The 18,191-nt window shown below is 31.8% G+C and overlaps 1 protein-coding gene across 1 annotated transcript in view; it reads right to left on the bottom strand.

Moving 5' to 3' along the window:
* The window catches only part of LOC129215986 (N-terminal kinase-like protein), a 100,039-nt gene that overhangs the window by 12,815 nt on the left and 69,033 nt on the right, over window positions 1–18,191 (bottom strand). Inside the window, exons 5-13 of the mRNA XM_054850114.1 lie at window positions 15,395–15,609; window positions 12,745–12,835; window positions 11,593–11,748; window positions 9,946–10,104; window positions 6,935–7,042; window positions 4,471–4,584; window positions 4,298–4,390; window positions 4,159–4,221; window positions 3,168–3,356 (exon numbers count right to left, since the gene is read on the bottom strand). Of these exons, the coding sequence (XP_054706089.1) occupies window positions 3,168–3,356; window positions 4,159–4,221; window positions 4,298–4,390; window positions 4,471–4,584; window positions 6,935–7,042; window positions 9,946–10,104; window positions 11,593–11,748; window positions 12,745–12,835; window positions 15,395–15,609 (1,188 nt within the window). The remainder of the gene's footprint in view (window positions 1–3,167; window positions 3,357–4,158; window positions 4,222–4,297; window positions 4,391–4,470; window positions 4,585–6,934; window positions 7,043–9,945; window positions 10,105–11,592; window positions 11,749–12,744; window positions 12,836–15,394; window positions 15,610–18,191) is intronic.

The following is an 18,191-nucleotide window of genomic DNA, read 5'->3' on the forward strand; positions in this document are numbered from 1 at the left end:
TTTGTACAAATAGGTCTCCAAAAACCTGTACCACACTATGACAAATGCTTGGAAAATCACCGGAGCAGTGTTGAGAAATAGCGTAAGAGTGGTAGATTTTGTGCAATATATTTCTTTGCTCTATCTGTACTTGTTCTTCATTTACCCCAAAATGGCCTTACTTTAAAAACACGCCTCATACAATCGATTGCATCCCATTCAAATCAAAGACACATAAACACTTCAATGTATTTAAATACAATGGGATCCATCTGCAATGCTATAAGCCCTTTCATATTATTTAACGCACTTGTAAATCGCTTGTAAGCACATCAATGAAGGTCAAGTTTTTAATAATGAGCACTGCTCATTGAGCAGTGCTGTAGTTGGAAAAACATTTGAGGGAATGCACCTGTTTTTATGGGGTAGATGTCATGGTTAACAATTTTTTGTTGGGACAAAAAAGGTCAGCTTAGATTACTTATGACAGCTTTCACTCAAAAGGCAGACATTTTTTCAAAAAAAAAAAAAAAAGTGGCTTAGAAAACAATTTACATCAAATTTAAATTTTTTAACAACAATAAATCAAATATTTAGGGAAACGGCATTCCCTTTCCATGGATTAAATTTACAACCCTGTATTTTAGGAGTGTTCTTGCTCTGCTATAAGCAGCGTATCATTTGAAAATATGTGGAGCTGCTCAAATTGAAAATGGAGGGAATCAGAAAGAGGCTCTTTACAGATATTTTAGCTAAAAAATGATTGAAAGTATCAAATATAGTTGATTAGGTGGTCACTTTAATAATTATGAATGAATGCAAACAAAAACTCTACATAAAGTACAGTAGACCCTCATTTTACTGGAGGTTCAATATACATTGTTTAAGATTTGACGCCTCTGTTTTGTTTTATGCGGAAGGGTTTTATTTTAATCTGAGGCAGCATTAGCAAACGGAGAAAATTGTCTCCTCCTTTAAAATCCAAACTCCTGAGATTGCAAACAACAAGCAATAAACTGCATTCTAAATTGCTAATACGTGAGCTTAGGCCTCTGGGGACATTTTTTGCAATTTGTTTCAGAGTTCTTTCTCGGAAGTTAAGTTATGAAACTCAGACAATTCAGAGCTCACTGGAATAAGAGCTTTTGGAAGTGACAAAGGAGGATGAAAACAACGAGGATACTAACATTGATGACATACAACCAAACACTTTCACATTGAAAGTTTTTAAACATTCCTTGGTAATGACAAATGAGCTTTGTTAATGAAGGAAGATATTTACAAGGATGTGACATGAAAAATAATGGATGCACTAGTTCCCTTCCTTCCAAGAAAAATGTTTAATGACTGCCAACAGACTAGCATTAAACTACTATTTTCATCAACATTAAGTTTATTCATGTTTCCTTCATGCACATTGGGCATATGTATCGAACTAATTAAACTAAATTTATCATATATTTATATATCACCGGAATGAAATACTTTTTTATCTATAGAACTTAACCCCTATTTTAACACACTTTTTGTGGAATGTAACCCCTGATAAATCAAGGGTCTACTGCAATACTATGTTTTGGTTGTAAAAAAGCATGAAAACAATGGGCAGTTCAGCATTCCTACAAACATTTCGGGGAGTGCTTAAACATTGCAGTTGGTGCCCCTGATAAGTTGGTGCCCCTGTCTGCAAGATGAAACAAGATCAACCTTACTTTGTACCAATTAGATACATGTTCTGATCTAAATTTAAGAACACATGGATTAGCTAGAGTGCTTAAGCCCTGGCCTCACAATTCAATTTCCTACATTGCTTAACATAAACAGCATGATCAGACATTGGGCTGTTAATGGTTTGGCTGAGTATTAGAAGCTGTTCAAATTGTGTACGTTCTGTGATTTACTACACACTTTTATAAGTTAGTTAATTTTACATTGCAAGCTGCCAAGCCTGATAATTTTGTTATAATCAATTGTTGTAAATAATTACAACAATTGATTATAATGAAATGATCATTGAACAAGAAAGATGAACAGTCTCAAATAGAAAAATACATTGACTGTATTTTTAGTTTAATTTCTCGATTAACAGTCATTTAAAAATATCATTGTTTAAATAAAATTTAAAGTTTAATAATCTTTGATTGTATGACATTTTTTATAAACATGTTAGTACATGTAATGTGGATTATATCTGAATGCAATAAAGAAACTTGAGTGATTGTCATCTACAGTAAAACCTCGTTTAGTCGTCACTCAAGGGACCAAAAATTTTTGACCACTTATGTGGAGTGACTACTTATGTGGAGTGGGAAATTAAGGAAGAAAAAAAAAGCCTTACAAATATTATTCATGAATGGCAGTAGATGTCTATAAATTAGTGGAAATATTAAAAAGGGGGGAAAAATACTAATGACAGTTACTTTGTTTTATTTTCTCTTACTTACATATTACTAAATAACAACAACTTTTTTTAATGTAGTTATGGTACATTAATACAATCCTTCAATGTTGACTCATGAAGTTGTTGCTTACGGAAAAGAATGATCTCTTCTAACATACATCAAGCTTTAAATTCTGTGTTTGTAGTTCCTTGAATGGATGTTAAACGCTGGCTAACTTTCTCCAGGCATTAGATTTCGTATGCCTTGCCTGAAAGGAGTTTGATTCATACTCTTGGCACTCGGCAGAGTCACAGCAAGAAGTATGCTTTGAACGACCAGAACGGAGGATCTAGATTTCAAGGAAAAATGACTATCAAACAAGTCCGACACTATTTTCTAAGATCCGATAAGGAAAAGGAATTTTAGAAAACAACTTTTGAGTGACTAGTTAACCGGGTAAAATGAAATTTGGTGACCAGTAAAGGGGGATCATTTTACATTATTGTGAATGAGACCTTTTTGGGACCCAAGAAAAACGACCACTTAAATGGAGTGACCACTTAACCGGTCGACTACTTATTGAGGTTTCACTGTATATGTAGCCTGATCAGCTCTACAATATCTTTGAAATATTCTATTTACATTGGACATAACCACCCCACCAAGCCTTTGACACGTCTTGTTGATGTTCTGCCAGGTCAGCATATTACATATATGACAAGACATTGCAAGTTAAGAAGTTAACAGATTACTAACTCAGCAATTATAAAGAGTCAATGCATTAAAAGAGTAACAAAGCTTGCTCACTTGATCTCTAATAGATTTCTCCGGATCGACCGTGAAATGACAAAGAGCTGGTAATACTTTAGTTGCACAGTCATTGACACTGTAATAATGCTCAGTAGCTGAAAGAGCTAATATAGCTGCTGCTCGTGCAGGAGGAAAAGAGTCCCTTAAAGCTCTTAAAAACGCACTGATCAAAACTTTCTTCCTAGTCTAAGAAATGAAAAACAATTTTGAATGCCTTAGAAAGTGACAAAAATTAAATGGACATACATTTTGGAGAAAATAAAACATATAAAATTAAATAAGAAGAGAAAAATGTTGTTTTTACATTAATAAGCTATTTTTTAAATACTCGTTCAGACTAAATTTAAACAATACAGTTTCAATTTCCAAAAACTCAAAAATTTTATTGAATACACAATTTTGTTATTGCATATTTTTCATTACTTAATTATAGGTCAGAACTCCATTAGATTCACAATAGATATTAAATTTTACATGAGACTGTAATCACCACTCACTAAATGAAAATGTTTAAAAAGAAAAAAAAAAACACTTTTCATAGCAGTTTTTTAAACCATATTTTAATTAAATAAAAAATCATAAAGTTGGTTCTAATAAGTTAAGAAATTTCAATTTTATAGCTATTACTAGTTTTAATCATATAAATAAAAGTGCTACAATATTGTTGATGATGTAATCTAAATCTTCGCATTAAAGAATGTTTTTTGTAATTTAAAATTTTATCTTCACAGTACATTTGAAACCTAAATTTTTGAGCATAAAATCATGGATTTATTTACATATATTATGTATAATTCGATCAGTGTGCAAAATAAAATAATCAAATTGAAAATAATGATCTTTAAAATTTTTCTCTACGCTTAATTTAAATAACGCTTGCATAAAAATTTCATTACTCTTCCGGCATCACAAAGAGATAAGAATAAAATAAACACTGGATTTTTTATTATTTTTTTAAACAAAAATACTGAAGGATATAAACACTTACTTGAGGATGTAAATAGGATGCAATTTTTCCTAAACAAACTGTTGTATTTGTTCGTATGCCTCCCTAAAGGGAAAAAAAGTTTTACCGTTAGCACGTATGAAAAAATGAATAACGAATTTTAAAATGTAAAACAAATTACTTGATCATCTTTGGACTGCAATCTTGCAAAATGTTTCAGCATTTCTTCATTTAAATTCTGATAATTTAATTTTGGTGCTAAGTAGACCATACACTGTAAGAAATCAAAGGAAACAAAGTTCAGAAATGAATTTAATGCATGCATAAACTAATTTGATTGTTACATTAAATTACCTTTATTGTGTGGTCTCTAATTGTTGGATTTGTATCTAAAAATCCTTGAGCAACATTAGGAAATATTTGGCTATTAACAACAGAAGGTTGAATGTGATCAATGAATTGCTCTACCTGCAAAAGATAAGAAAAATATTTTCACTAGTAAGACAGTAAAAAAAAGTTTTATAATTTCCCCCCTTAGTTATATGTAGAATAAACTGCCTAAGCCTGATGCATATTATAAAGACCGGCGCTGCTGTCCCCAATGCGATGGAATGGAAGTGTATGAGTAAATACAGTAACCCCTAGTTATATTGCGACTCATTATAACACTAATTCAGATATATTGCACTTTCCCTCAGTACCCTGAAACAATACAGGTTATACAACTTTGTTCTAAATTTGAGATCACTTGAGCAGTAAAATGCTTGTATTTCTCAGGAAAAGTTTTTGCCTTCCTTTTTTTTTTTTTTATGCCAATAAGTAAAACAGGGACACATTTAATTCTTCTGAATTTGCCACACACACATTTTTAACTTTTAAACTTTCCTTTCACCAAAAAAACCATTAGTATAATTCTAATTATTTTTTACACTATATTTTAAAAAATTGGCAAGATATTTTTTTTTTTTATGCTTTTATTTAAAAAGTTGTTCTAATATAAAAATGAACTACATTTATTATAAATACACAAATCAGTTACTTGAAGGTTTGTTCAATAGTTATTTTTAACAACCTTGGTTACATCACACTTTCAGGTATATCACGCTTTTTTATTGTCTCCCGATAAGAACAATATAACAAGAGGCTACTGTAATAAGAGGAGATGTGCAGAAATAAACAGTGCATACAATCCATAATAGTCTTGCATGGCATTTTTGAGTCAAAGCAATTGACAGGCTGCATCATTGGACGAAAAGTAATAAACGATTAGTGTACATTATCTGCATTGTATTTGTTTTGATAAATACATTATTGACGGCTTAATTGTATTGGCTAGTAACCATATAAAAAATAATGTGTGTGTGGTAAGGCACCGTGGGATTATCTCTACACACAAAAATGTTGAATTTATCTTTCTTTTGAAGAGCAGTTGCTATCGTTTGCATGCTGGTTGTCAAGAATGAGGATGTAGGTATCAAACTGGCTAGACAATTTTAAACTAGAGTGACTGGGACGTGTCATACTAATGCTGCTAAACGAAATTAATTTCTCTTTTTTTATTGTGAAATACATTCATAGACATTCTGGTTCTTCCCAATATTGTAGACATAAGGGTCAGTATTTACACTCCAATGACAAAATTGGAGATAAAAATACACAAATGAGGTAGTGAGGAGCAGAGGGATGCAAGTGGCAAAATTAAAAATTTGGAGATAACAAGTACAAATGGTAGGTGAACCCCTCCTCTGTCTTGGGGCAAGAGATAGTACTAGTAGCCCTGGTAGGTGCTGCTGTACAGCATGATTTAGAAAAAAATTCAATGGGACGTGATCTTTATATGCGTTTTACTCAAAACTTGAAAATGTCCACTTACATCCCTTTGCTTCTCACTGCCTCAAATGATAAAATAATCATTAAATGAAGATTATATACAGCAGTGAGAAGAAAAGGGATGTAAGGGCAAAAATTAAGAACTTACGCCAGTACAAATTGTAAGTGAAGCACTACTCTGCTTTGGGGCAAGAGATAGTACTAGTAGCCCTGGTAGGTGCTGTTATACAGCATGATTTAGAAAAAAATTTCAATCAAAATCTACGTAGGACCAGAACTTTAAACGTGTTTTACTTAAAACCTGAAAATGTTCACTTACACCACTTAGCTTCTTAATGCCACATATATTGAAAAGTCAGATGTATATTGCAATGAATTATTTTTTAATTACTGAACAGTAAATAACAAGGGACGCCCCCCCCCCCCCCCGTTAAAGATAAAACATGCCCAATGTATTTTAACATGCTATAATTACCTATTGAAAGTGAAACGAAAAACAACAAGGGTAATGTGCATGTTTTAAAACGAAATTATGTTACAAATGACTACAAAATATTTTAGATCATGTCACCATTTCTCAAATCAGAATAAGATTATCCATCACTTTCACATTTTGAGAAACATTTGACTGAAGCAAGATACTATACTGAATTTTTAAGCTTTCAAGTTATGCTGTCTGTTATTTACTCTCAGTAACAGAAGTTGATGAGCCAAAATTACTCTCCTTAGAATGTCACGGCGAAAATAATTATCAAGCAGCACCACTCAAGCCCCAAAAGTTAACAAAAAAAAAGCAATTTTTAGACTTAAATTTTCGAAAATTTTCCATGTACATGAAAATATAACTTATAAATTAAAGAGATTAGAATAGATGTATTAGATATGTTATAAAGTAAAAATACTTTCTTCACTAAAAATATTGACAATTATTCTTCATAAACCAACAAAATCAACTAGTAAACATTTGAGTAATGTTGAAGTAGCTTACTTGCTGTAATAGTTTCACTCTCGTAGCTCTATCTTTAGATGAAAACATTTTAACTACACAAGGAACAACTTTCTTCTGATAATCTTCTTCTGATAAAAGCTTTCCTAACTAAAGAAAAACCCAATGGTAACATTGACATTAAAAAATCTATAAACAAAAATATTGATCCATGTAGGGGCTTCAAAAAGTAAGGTAACAAGGGCTATGACAGGTGTGCCTATTTTCTGTATGAATAAAAATCAAGCTGAAGATAACCATAGGCGGATTTAGGACTAAGTTCCTGGGGGGGCAGGATTTTTTAATTTTTTTAGCAACATTTTTTTTGCCCCCCCCCCCCCCCCTTGCTCCTAAGTTTTTGTCTGTTTCCTGTGATGCATAAGTCCATGCTTTACTTTTTTGAGTGTCGTTTTCATTAATGTGTGTTTTCATGCTGTCCTTTTTGAATTGACCTTAAGAGAGGGAGCTGGTATCAAGAGAGTGACGCAGGGCTCCTTTTCAAGTGGGAAATAGAATATCTCCAATTTTAGGGGGCCGGGAGTTTATCCCCCGGAGGAAATTTTGTAAAATGGATATAAAATTCTGCATATTGAAGCCTTATAAAGGTTAATTGGATAGACATAGAAATTGATAACTAGATTATACAGTTGTACATTATTGTTCGAACTTTGTAAGAAACAGCCATTTTAAGTTTGAAAGAAAAAATAAACTAGATTTCTCATTACAACAACCTTTTTTTAATTATAAGTGGTGCAGAAAACGAAAAGGAATAGAGATAGTGTATCATTTTTTTTCCCGGCTTAACAGATTAACAATATGCAGTAGAAGTAATTGGAGCCTACTTTGCTTAGAATTTTCAAAGATTTATCTAATTGTTTTCAAGGACTCTGGAATAAATAAAATTATTTAACGCCCTTCATTTGTACTTTCCAGTCTCTGGTATTTTAGTACTTGATTGTAAATTTTTACAGTCCAGTTCTTACTTTGAGAGAAATAACTATTTTAACTTTAAAAGAAAAAAGAAACCATAGATTTCTCATGACAACTTTTCTTCAGTTGCAAGTGGGGCAGAAAACGAAAAGAAATAGAAGTAGTGTGTATTTTTTTTCCGTGCTAAACAGATAGACAATATGCAGAAGTAGTAAGATAAAAGCAATCAATACAAAAGAATTTCCAAAATACTGCATTCAGGATTGAATAAATAGCAAGATATGAAACAGGTGAGTCACAAAACGTAACTTCAAATAATATATTACAAACGTGAGAACCATTATTTTTACATTTTTAATACAGGATGTGGCAAGGAGCTGAATTTGACATATGTTGGCATTCCTCCCCCTCTACCATTTGTTAGAAATTTTAAAATTTAAGGTTTGTAGCCACACGTTTTCAAGCACTTAAAAAAGAAATTAGTTTTTTCAAGCAATTTCCATTTTTTAAGAAACGAATCATACTTTTTTTTTTTTGGGAGTTAGGGACCCATTTCAAAGAAGGGGCCATAAGCAACAGCTTGTTTATCTTATTGGCAAATTCGACCCTGTTTGTAATTCACTCTTACCTGTAAATTTTTGCTTGATTTTTTGTAATTTTTACGAAAATTCGTCAGTTTTTACGGTTAAAGGATTTTTACGATTTTACCAATCTTTGTTAGGTTTTTATAGACTTTTATAAAATTTCAGTAAATTTTTCCAAAACTTTTGATGACTCAATTATTTAGATTTCAATAATGACAAGGACTGACTCACTAAGACTTAGATGATTATGACTTACCTTGCTTTTTAAACGGTAATTATCAAGTAAGTAAAATTGTACTCTCCCTCTATGTTAAAAGATTCATTTAATCAGAACACTCAGATAACTGAAATTTATTCAGTTTGCGATAGTATTTAATCTCTCTCTCTTAAAAAAGAGAGAGAGAGAGAAGGAAAAAAAACTTATGTTTTTTAGAATTTCTCAAAAGACCAATTAATATACTAAGAACATAAATATTATGCACAAATAAATATTTGAAATGTGGACACAAATCATAACGAGTAGAACGTTCTGTTAGCGCGAATGAGGATGGCGGGGGGGGGGGGGGGGGGGGGGGGCGGTTCCCCTTTGCTTTAGGTTCTAATTTGTTAAAATAATCGTCAATTATTATAAGTGTTGCAGCATAATGTATAGCTTGTTTAGCCTATATTTTCATTCATATACTTGCCCAAATGGTTTTCAGTCCAAAATCTTGAATTTAGACACATTTTCAGCACCCCAGTGACAGCTGTACTATTTGTATTTAATGTTCGTTTTTTTTTTCCTTTTCTTTTCTCCCATCAGAAAAGGACATTTGCTTTTCTCTTCATTTTCATTGAACAATTCAAAAAAGAAAAAGTCATGATTTTTTTGTTCTAAGATTTTGGAAGATGTGTTGTTACTACATAAAGTCCTCCCAAAACTGGGGGCATTGCCCCCTATGCCCCCCCCCTATAAATCCACCCATGCACTTCTAAACTATTCAAAAAAGAAAAAAAAAATTTTTAATTTTTGGAAGATGTGTTGTTACTACATAAAGTCCTCCCAAAACTCGGGGGGCATTGCCCCCCTCTGCCCCCCCATAAATCCGCCCATGAAGATAACGAAGACAGTCGGAGCTTTCAAACAGTACCAATGGATGTCAGTAGAGCTGGGTGTCTACTAACAGGACAAAATGTCAGTTAAACTTAAAAGATGTCTGCATTGAGGGAAACAAGTCCTGCCATTGAAACAAGAAGTGTGATAAGGTTTTTGCATAGGGTGGTATAGGACCTCTCTCTTTCCAATCCTGTTCTTGCATCAAGTGATTACCATCTCTTTGAACCTTTAAAAACTTCCATGCCAGATCTCCGGTCTGGCATGGAAGAGATGATTGTCAAGAATGTGGAACCACATCAAGATGGCTTGCTGAACGAGAGCATTGGTTCTGAACTGCTGACTGTTATCTTACTTTTTGAAACCCCGTTGTACATTTTGTTGTTGTTCTATATTTTGTTACTTACTTTAAAAAGTGGCGAAAGAACTGAAGAACCAGCATTTCCATACTCAAAAGCATTAATAAGCTCTGGTAAAATTTTATACAGACACACATCTTGAGGAAAAGCATCCAGGGAAGATGATAACTTGTTAAAAAAGTTTATCTTTTCTTCATTATCTTTTATCTAGATTACAAAATTACATTTATTACCCATACAGAGCAAAACATAAAAACGTTTTTTTTTTTTATAACCAATGTTTCATCAAAGTAGTTTACTTCTTTCATGAAATTCATCATAAAACTTTTTAACAGAATCAAATGCATATTATAGCAGAAATACATCATAACTGCGTGGAAATCAGTTCAAGTAACAATTTTGAGGACAAAAGAAACAAATGGAAACAAGTTTTACTTAAGATGTTAACTGACAAAGATAAAAAATAAAGAGTGACTTAGAAGTCTAAAAAGTCATTTTCAAATTCATGGTAGTCAGTAACATTTTGCTATTTAGCTCTGTGCTTAAATTAAGTTTAGTATAGGATTTTTGCTAAATTAGAAACCTGCATGTTCAAATTATTAAGAGAATTAGACCAACTTTATATCATGCAGAAAAAAAGTCCCATTGAATGGCATAAAATGTTAAGGGGTGTGAGAAATCTTTAATCCCTTTTATAAGTACTTTATGTAAAATTTCAGACTAAAAAAATAATTAAAAAAATAATAATAATTCAAAATTTAAAATTAATGCTGCAAGGTGCAAACCCCCGGGGTTCAGAGTAATCTAGTGCCAAATATTTTCAAGGCTGTAGGTGCTATGGGGTCTCCTGAATGTGATACAGTCACAGACATTCTTTCACAATTTCTTTGACCGTTACTTTTTTATCAATATATAGAGAAATCATATCAGCATTACAAGAAAGTACATATATAAAAGTCTCAATGATTCAGTTCAAACAAAACAACACGAGAGATTTAAAATTTTGAGACATTGTATACTATATGCAATGTACAGGATAGCTCGGCCATCACATACAGAGATTGCAGTTTCATTCTTATTCAATCTGGATTAGTGACTGCAGTCTCTGGAATTGATGGTCGGGCTGCCTGGTATATTACATGCTCCTCGCTTAACGGCGGTAACTTACTGCTAAATTGTTTACAATAGTTTATTATTGCCATTACATCAGAGTTATGTAAAGCTTATATTCACAGTAAAATTCCCTTTTATGGCATGAGTTTGAAACTATTCTGCACTGTACTAAAATTTTTAAAAATCTCATATCACTCTTAAAATAACTTTACAATCATATTTTTGAGTTACTGTGGTTTTGAATTGAACCATCATTATTACACAATTAATTTCTAAAAAAAGGTACAAGGAAATCCTAGTTGGTTGGTTTGCTTGGGTTTTTTGGTGCAAGAGCCTTAGGAGGCTATACTGCGCCAAGGAAATTCTAGATTAATAATTCAGATAAGAAATGAAGAAATATAGAACAACAAATATGGGATGTAGAAGTGTACAAAAAACATTTTTACATATCGCCTGAAACTTTATTTTAATTTTTGTTAACTTTTTAAAACTTTTTTTCTTAGTACTGTGCATTTGAAAATAATAGATCACTCAAACTAGCTTTTGAGATGTAAAAAAAAGAATAGATTCAATGCCACTTACATGAATTTCGCTTAAAAAAAGCATTGTTTCAACAAATTTGTTTTTGAAAAACCCTTTTCCTTTAGATGCTTTTTTCAAAAAAGTCAATGCATTGGGCCTGGACTTCGGATTCGCACAAACAAGCTCACAATAAAATGGAGTCAAACTACTTGGAATCTAAAGAAATTATAAAATACAGCTTATGCACTTATAACTTTAAGTAATAATATACTCAGCATAAGTAAACAATTTACAGCAAACATTTTCTTTTTGATCAAAAGCAATGAAGAAGTTATGCAGGAAAAACAAGCACCAAACGAAATCTATAGAACTATGAATTTTGTATGTTGGTAAACAAAGGTCTTAATTTAAGATCTTACTGGAACTTTAGAATTTTTTATTGCTTATAGAAAACTGAAAATCAGTCACAACCAAAAATCAACAAAATATCACTTTTCTACAAATCCTTTAAAGCAGAAATTATAACAACTACCAAGGAAATTATTTTTTAACATGTTCACAACATTGGTTAGCTGATTTATAATGCAGTGAAGCACTGTTTATGTGTTTCTTTTATACCATTTTAATCATTTAGATGTTTCTTATATCCATCTCTGCAGAGTCTAATACATATTAATGTATATCTATTACACATTTTTTCATTTATACGTTTTGTTTCCTAAAGCCTTTCAAAAACGTATAAATGGTGCTTCACTGCACTTACAACATATAGTGGGAAAAACTAAAAATTAACAAGTTGTACTCTACTTTTGTAGTAGAATTTGTCCTCCCTCTGAACTTGCTTAAAAAATCAACCTTTTGAAAAAATGCTTCTTATTTGAGAGAGCATGGGAACAAAAAATGCCAGCCACTTTTTGGTCAACCCCCCTTTCATTCCCATCAGATGTGTGACCCAATTTGACACTGATCTCGTCTTCACTTCACAGTTTTTGGGTAGACATTATTGATTAAGCCCGGAGTTTTTTTGTTTTTTTTTTCCTTAAAAAAAAAAAAAAGAACACATCCTCCACAAGGGCTGATAAACTTAAAATTATCCAGTACACAAAGCATTATTATTTGGTTTAATATTTAATTATCTTTAACATTTAAATTTTTACTCTTACTTGTAAAAAATAGAAAATAAACTAAATACAAACAGTAGTAATTAATTACCTTTCCAGGAGCTTTCAATAATGAAGTCTTTTGCAGCCTACCATTAAATGATTCCCATATCAAGCACCCAAGTCCCCAGCTATCTGATGCCCTAAAAAATGAAATGAATTGCTAAATGAAACATTATTGTGAGAAAAATTATAAAAAAACCCTACAAATAATCTAACAACCAAAACACAATATATAGTTTATAACAAGTACTATAGAATTCATTTCATAATTACAGCTTTAATTTTAAATTTTGTTCTTCATTACATTATTTAATTAATAAGAAATCAGAGACATCAGATAAGTTTTGAAAAGTTTCTTGAAATAATTTGATTTTCTTCTGCATTTAATACAAACGCTCAAAATTATCCGGGGGAGTTTCTACATTGAAAGATACTTTTTCATAATACAGATAAAACGTAATGCCTCTGTTTAATAAAAACATGCATTCATTTCAGCTTCATTTTTAGAAAACAAGTATGTTTCCATACTTTAGAAAGAATATTGGAACTTTTTTCTGAAAGCAAAAACAAAATTATACATCACAATAAATGAGCCGAAATCTTCTAAAGTGAATGTCTTGCAGTTTAAAAGTTTGCTAATAAGGAAAAATGGAAGTATATTTGGATTTATCAGAAGAATTATTAAGAAGCGTAGGAAGGCTCCAGAAACTTCACTCTGAAAGCAGTGTTTAATTATACTTAGCACACTGTCATTCCAGTTTTTTTGAATGTCTTCATTAGCATCCAAAAAAGTTCAGAAAACATCATGATCTTTGTCAATCACTTTGACTAATGTCCTCAATTTCATAAAGGTATAGGTAATTTCCTTAAAAATAAAACAGCACCTTGATCCAATGACTAAGATTGAGGTTAGACATTCTTGAAATGACTTAGGCAATCTAAAAAGGGTTATAAGCCTTTAGGTTGTAGTTTCTTATGACTCATTTGACAAGCATACAATAACAATTCAACTGGAAAATGAAATGGCATGGGATCTCTTCTTTCCTGATACCCTTCTTTGGTCTCCCCAATTCATTAACCATTGCCACTAAGCCTTTGCAAGAAATTCCACAATCAATCTTTCCAGAAGTTTCCATCACTTTTGTGAAAGAATCTTATTTTTAAAGAAAATTTCTATGCTGTCTTGAAGCATTGTAGTAATATTGGCGATAAAACTCCAAACTTGAAACCCAAAATAGTAAGTGATTTACTGGAAAACAAGGTACCACAGTATCTAAAACATTCTTTAAAAGCATTTTCTATTTTATACATGTCATCCAATATTTTGTGATATAAAGCTGATTTCAGATATATTTAACAATATTTTTAAGCAACATTCGTATTTCATGTGCGTGGTGAAAGTTCTTGTAGTTACATTACATAAATGATCTTGCCAGTAAGCATTTTAGTGTTCTTCAACACAGAGGGAGCAATTGGGGCTCATAAGGGGTGGGGGGCAAAAAAAAAGACAACTAAAAGCCATAGAACTTTCAGCGGCAGCAAAAAAAGAGAAAAAAGTACAAAATTTTATTACGGCTCCTTATGAGAAGGAAGGAAAAAGTGGTAATTGACATAAATCTAACAACTTAACTCACGTTTTTTGTAGGATTTTATGGATTACACAACAACTTTCCTTGAAGAAATGCTAATACATGAATTAGACTTATATTATTTACCAAGAAGTATTTTGAGATGTCACAAACATCTGGTAATAACTTCATTAAACAAGTATTGCTTGTTTAAGTAAAACGATTGATTTACTAATATCTAAACAATTAATACATAAATTAAAAGTTACTGTTTGAGCTAAATAATGTTTTGTAAACAGATAGTGTAAAGTAAAAAAAATAATTATGTTTTGAAAATTTTCATATTTCTGATTTTTTTATAATATTTAGATTTGGTTCCTAATTTAGAAAATAAAATAGTTAACCATAAAAAGTGCAAGGCTATTGCCCCCCTCCCCCTCCTTCGAAATTGTCGCACTACTTCAACATAACAATCTCATTTACATCTTCATTTATCAAAATGTTTTAAGATGCAAAACTTTTAAAACATATTATATTAATTTCCTTTTCAATGACTAGTTTGTTGAATAAACCAACAAATTTTTTATCTATAAAAAGCAGGCACCCTGCATTAGCAAAAATAAAAATTCCTCCCACCCACTCATGACAGTTTGCAAAATGCCCAGGTGAATCTTTGAAATTCAGACGCAGATTCCACCAGACCACCTACTTCAGACATTTGAGTGGACACACAAGAGCCCTCAGGTTTTGTGAGGGTCATAAGACTTTTCCAGAATGCCACTAGAAATGCCACTGGTGTTCTGCTAATGAGGCCTCACCTGCTCACATCTTAGTTTGCTTGGGATTTGCAAAGGATGAGGTCCTAACAATTATTCTTAGACCTTTTAGAGAATATTTGGATTCACAGAGTTTGTCTAGCCCTGCTAGACAATTTCTTCGAGTAAAAAAAAAATCCTGCATAGTTATCAAGCAATCAAAAATCATACATGAAGTTCATTCAAACTTGTGTGATTTCTGATTTGCAACTGATTGCAAGAGTCTCTTCTGCAGTAAACAATGATTGTGTAATTTCCTAAAGGTATCAAAGAATGCAAAAAAGTACTAAAATATTTAAAAGAAATACTACGGTACCAAGGTGGACAGTCCTGTTTTGTAGGTGCTTCACATTCAGGTGGATTGTAATTTTTCAGAGAAGGTAAAACTTTGATAGGTGGAGGCTCTGCAGCAGGTGTTACATATTCCAAGCCAAACAATCTCCATTCACCTGCACGATCGACAAAGATTGATCCTAGGCAGATGTTGTGGTGGCATAATTGGCAATCTTTATTCAGAAATGATATACCAGTCTGTCAAAAATTAATTGAATGAGTAATTATGACAATACTTAGCACAATTGAAGGGTTTGCAGCAACAAAGAGATAAACTCCATTTTTTGATTGTTGGGAAATCTCCTGGAGTTAATTCCATGTTGCCTCAAGCGAATTAAGCAGCTTACTCATTCTAGCGAATAACTTGAGAACTATCAACTGGAGATAACTCCTTGCTGAACTATCAACCCGAGATGACTCCTTATTGAAAAAACGACCAAAAAATGAAGTTAACTCTTTGTTGCTGCAAACTCTTCAATTAAATAAAAACCAAGTGCATTTTTATTACTTTGTTTAATTGTCAACTGGATGCATAATATAATTCTTGTGCAGAGGAATCATAAACATAAAATTTTTAGGAAGGCAGAAATTCTCAATTTACTAAATGGAACTCCAAATTTTACCGTATGACAAAATATGAATATGCACACATTTAATGAAAAGGAACATTCGAGCATTTAAAAATTACAATTTTGCAATCATAGCTTCAAATAGGCAGAATTGTCAGACAAAATTTGCCTACTAAGAAAATTGTTCGGAAGGTCACAGTGACCTCTCACCGGGACACCTATGTTCCTGTGCATTAAAATTTATTTTGGTAAAATGGTTTTAGTATAGTTGATACTTATTATTTTATTTCATTTTTTATGATGTATGAACTTGAAGTTACTCTATAAACAATAACATCAATTCAAAAAAGAAATTTGTATTACTGTATGTTTTTCTGTTAAAAAAAGTTTAACCAAGTAGTAGTAACTTAAAAATGCTGCCTATGATACTGATTTTCATAAAATACAAAACTGAATTAAGTGCTTCAGGAAAAGGTACTAGTGCCACTCAACAAAATAGCAAATTCGTATGTTCATATTTAACTAATAAAACTGAATGATGCAACTCAAGGTAGGGGATTGGAACTGACCAACAAAAAAGGAATTGCTTTCCACTAAAATAACAATACGCTACACGCATCTTTAATCATTAGGCAGAAATTATTGGAGCATAATTTGGATGTTGTTACATCCACCTTGTAGTCCCAAAATAGCACCATTAGATTATGATTATGGCCTGTGTTATATATATTAAAAAATCATTAAAATATGCATGCAATTATGCACTAAAAATACCCAAAATATGAACTAATTTCTTCTTTTTTAAGCACAGAAAAGTTGTCACATCTGAATCAAAATGATTGGCTTCTCTATTTTTGTACTATTTTTACATTAAGGTGACGAATGTATATTGAATCAATTATTCACACAGATAATGTGTGTACATTAATTACTGCTATTGCAACACATTGCAACCTAGTAGCAGAAAAACTTTCTAGCCAGTCTGCGACACTATTTTGGGCAATTGAAAATAATCTCTGCAGCATTATTATTAGTTTCATTTTAAGTTTTCATAAAATACACAACTCCCTTGTAAAGGTCAAGACTCAGAAATTTTCCAACTGGCCAGAGGCCCCTAGACCCGAAAAACTTAGTGGCCACCACTGTCGCCGAGTTTTAAAGTATAAGGGGGGGGGGGGGCACTACTTTCATAAGCACTACTTTTCCAAAGCAATGAGGATTAAATACAATTGTGCAAATAATTCACATTTTTCATGAAAATATTTTTTTTAAAAATACATGATTTATTGTACATTTTATGTTACCTGCAATAATTTGTATTTAGGTAAACTGATCAAAACTTGATCCAATTCTGTTTTTGGAAACTTAGGCAAGTAATAGTCTTGTCTATTTCCATCTTGCAAATGACCAAACATGACCTCTACGCGAAAAATTCATGATTATAGATAGATTTCTTAATTTGTAAAGCAGTGGTAGATTCAAAATCCTTGAAATAGTCACTTTTTAGCACATTAGCCTCTAAAGCAATGAATATAAGATAACATAGTAAAGATAAAATTTTTCATTTTTCAAGGCAATCATTAAGAATTATCCGGAAAAAAATGGTACATTTTGCACAATTTTCAACAGCACGCATTGCAATTCGCAACTCCACCAAACTATAGGGGGCACTGCAGCCACTGTCTAATGGCGGATGAAAAAGATAAAACAAACACATACCGTAGAGTAGAAAATGCTAATAAGCATAGTAATTTTTGTTTGTATGCATGATTTTTTTTTTTTTTTGCTTCATTCCTTTTAAATTAATTTTTAAAGTCTTGTGGATATTCTGGTCGACATAGAAAGAAATGAGAATTCAAGAAGCATTACTAAACATCAGAAATCAATGCAAATTACTTAGTTCGTAATTCTAAGCAGCCATTTTCACTATGTTTAATTCATGATTTATCAATTCTTGATGGAACTGCATTTTCAGCGCGGCCATAAGACTGACAAGAATAACAATTAATGCTAGATAATTTAATTATATGACATTACTAACTATTATCAGAAGAAGATGATATTTTTGTGCCTTGCTTGGCTAATGCAAATTGTTTTGCATTTGTAGCTGAGTTATTTTTCTCAAATCGCTGAATCAGTTAATTACAAATTTTTCTGTTTGGTATATTTCTAAATTCTGAATAATAGTTTAATTCTGCCATGCTATGCAAA

Source organism: Uloborus diversus, chromosome 2, assembly GCF_026930045.1.
Source record: "Uloborus diversus isolate 005 chromosome 2, Udiv.v.3.1, whole genome shotgun sequence".
NCBI classification, from domain to species: Eukaryota; Metazoa; Arthropoda; class Arachnida; order Araneae; family Uloboridae; genus Uloborus; species Uloborus diversus.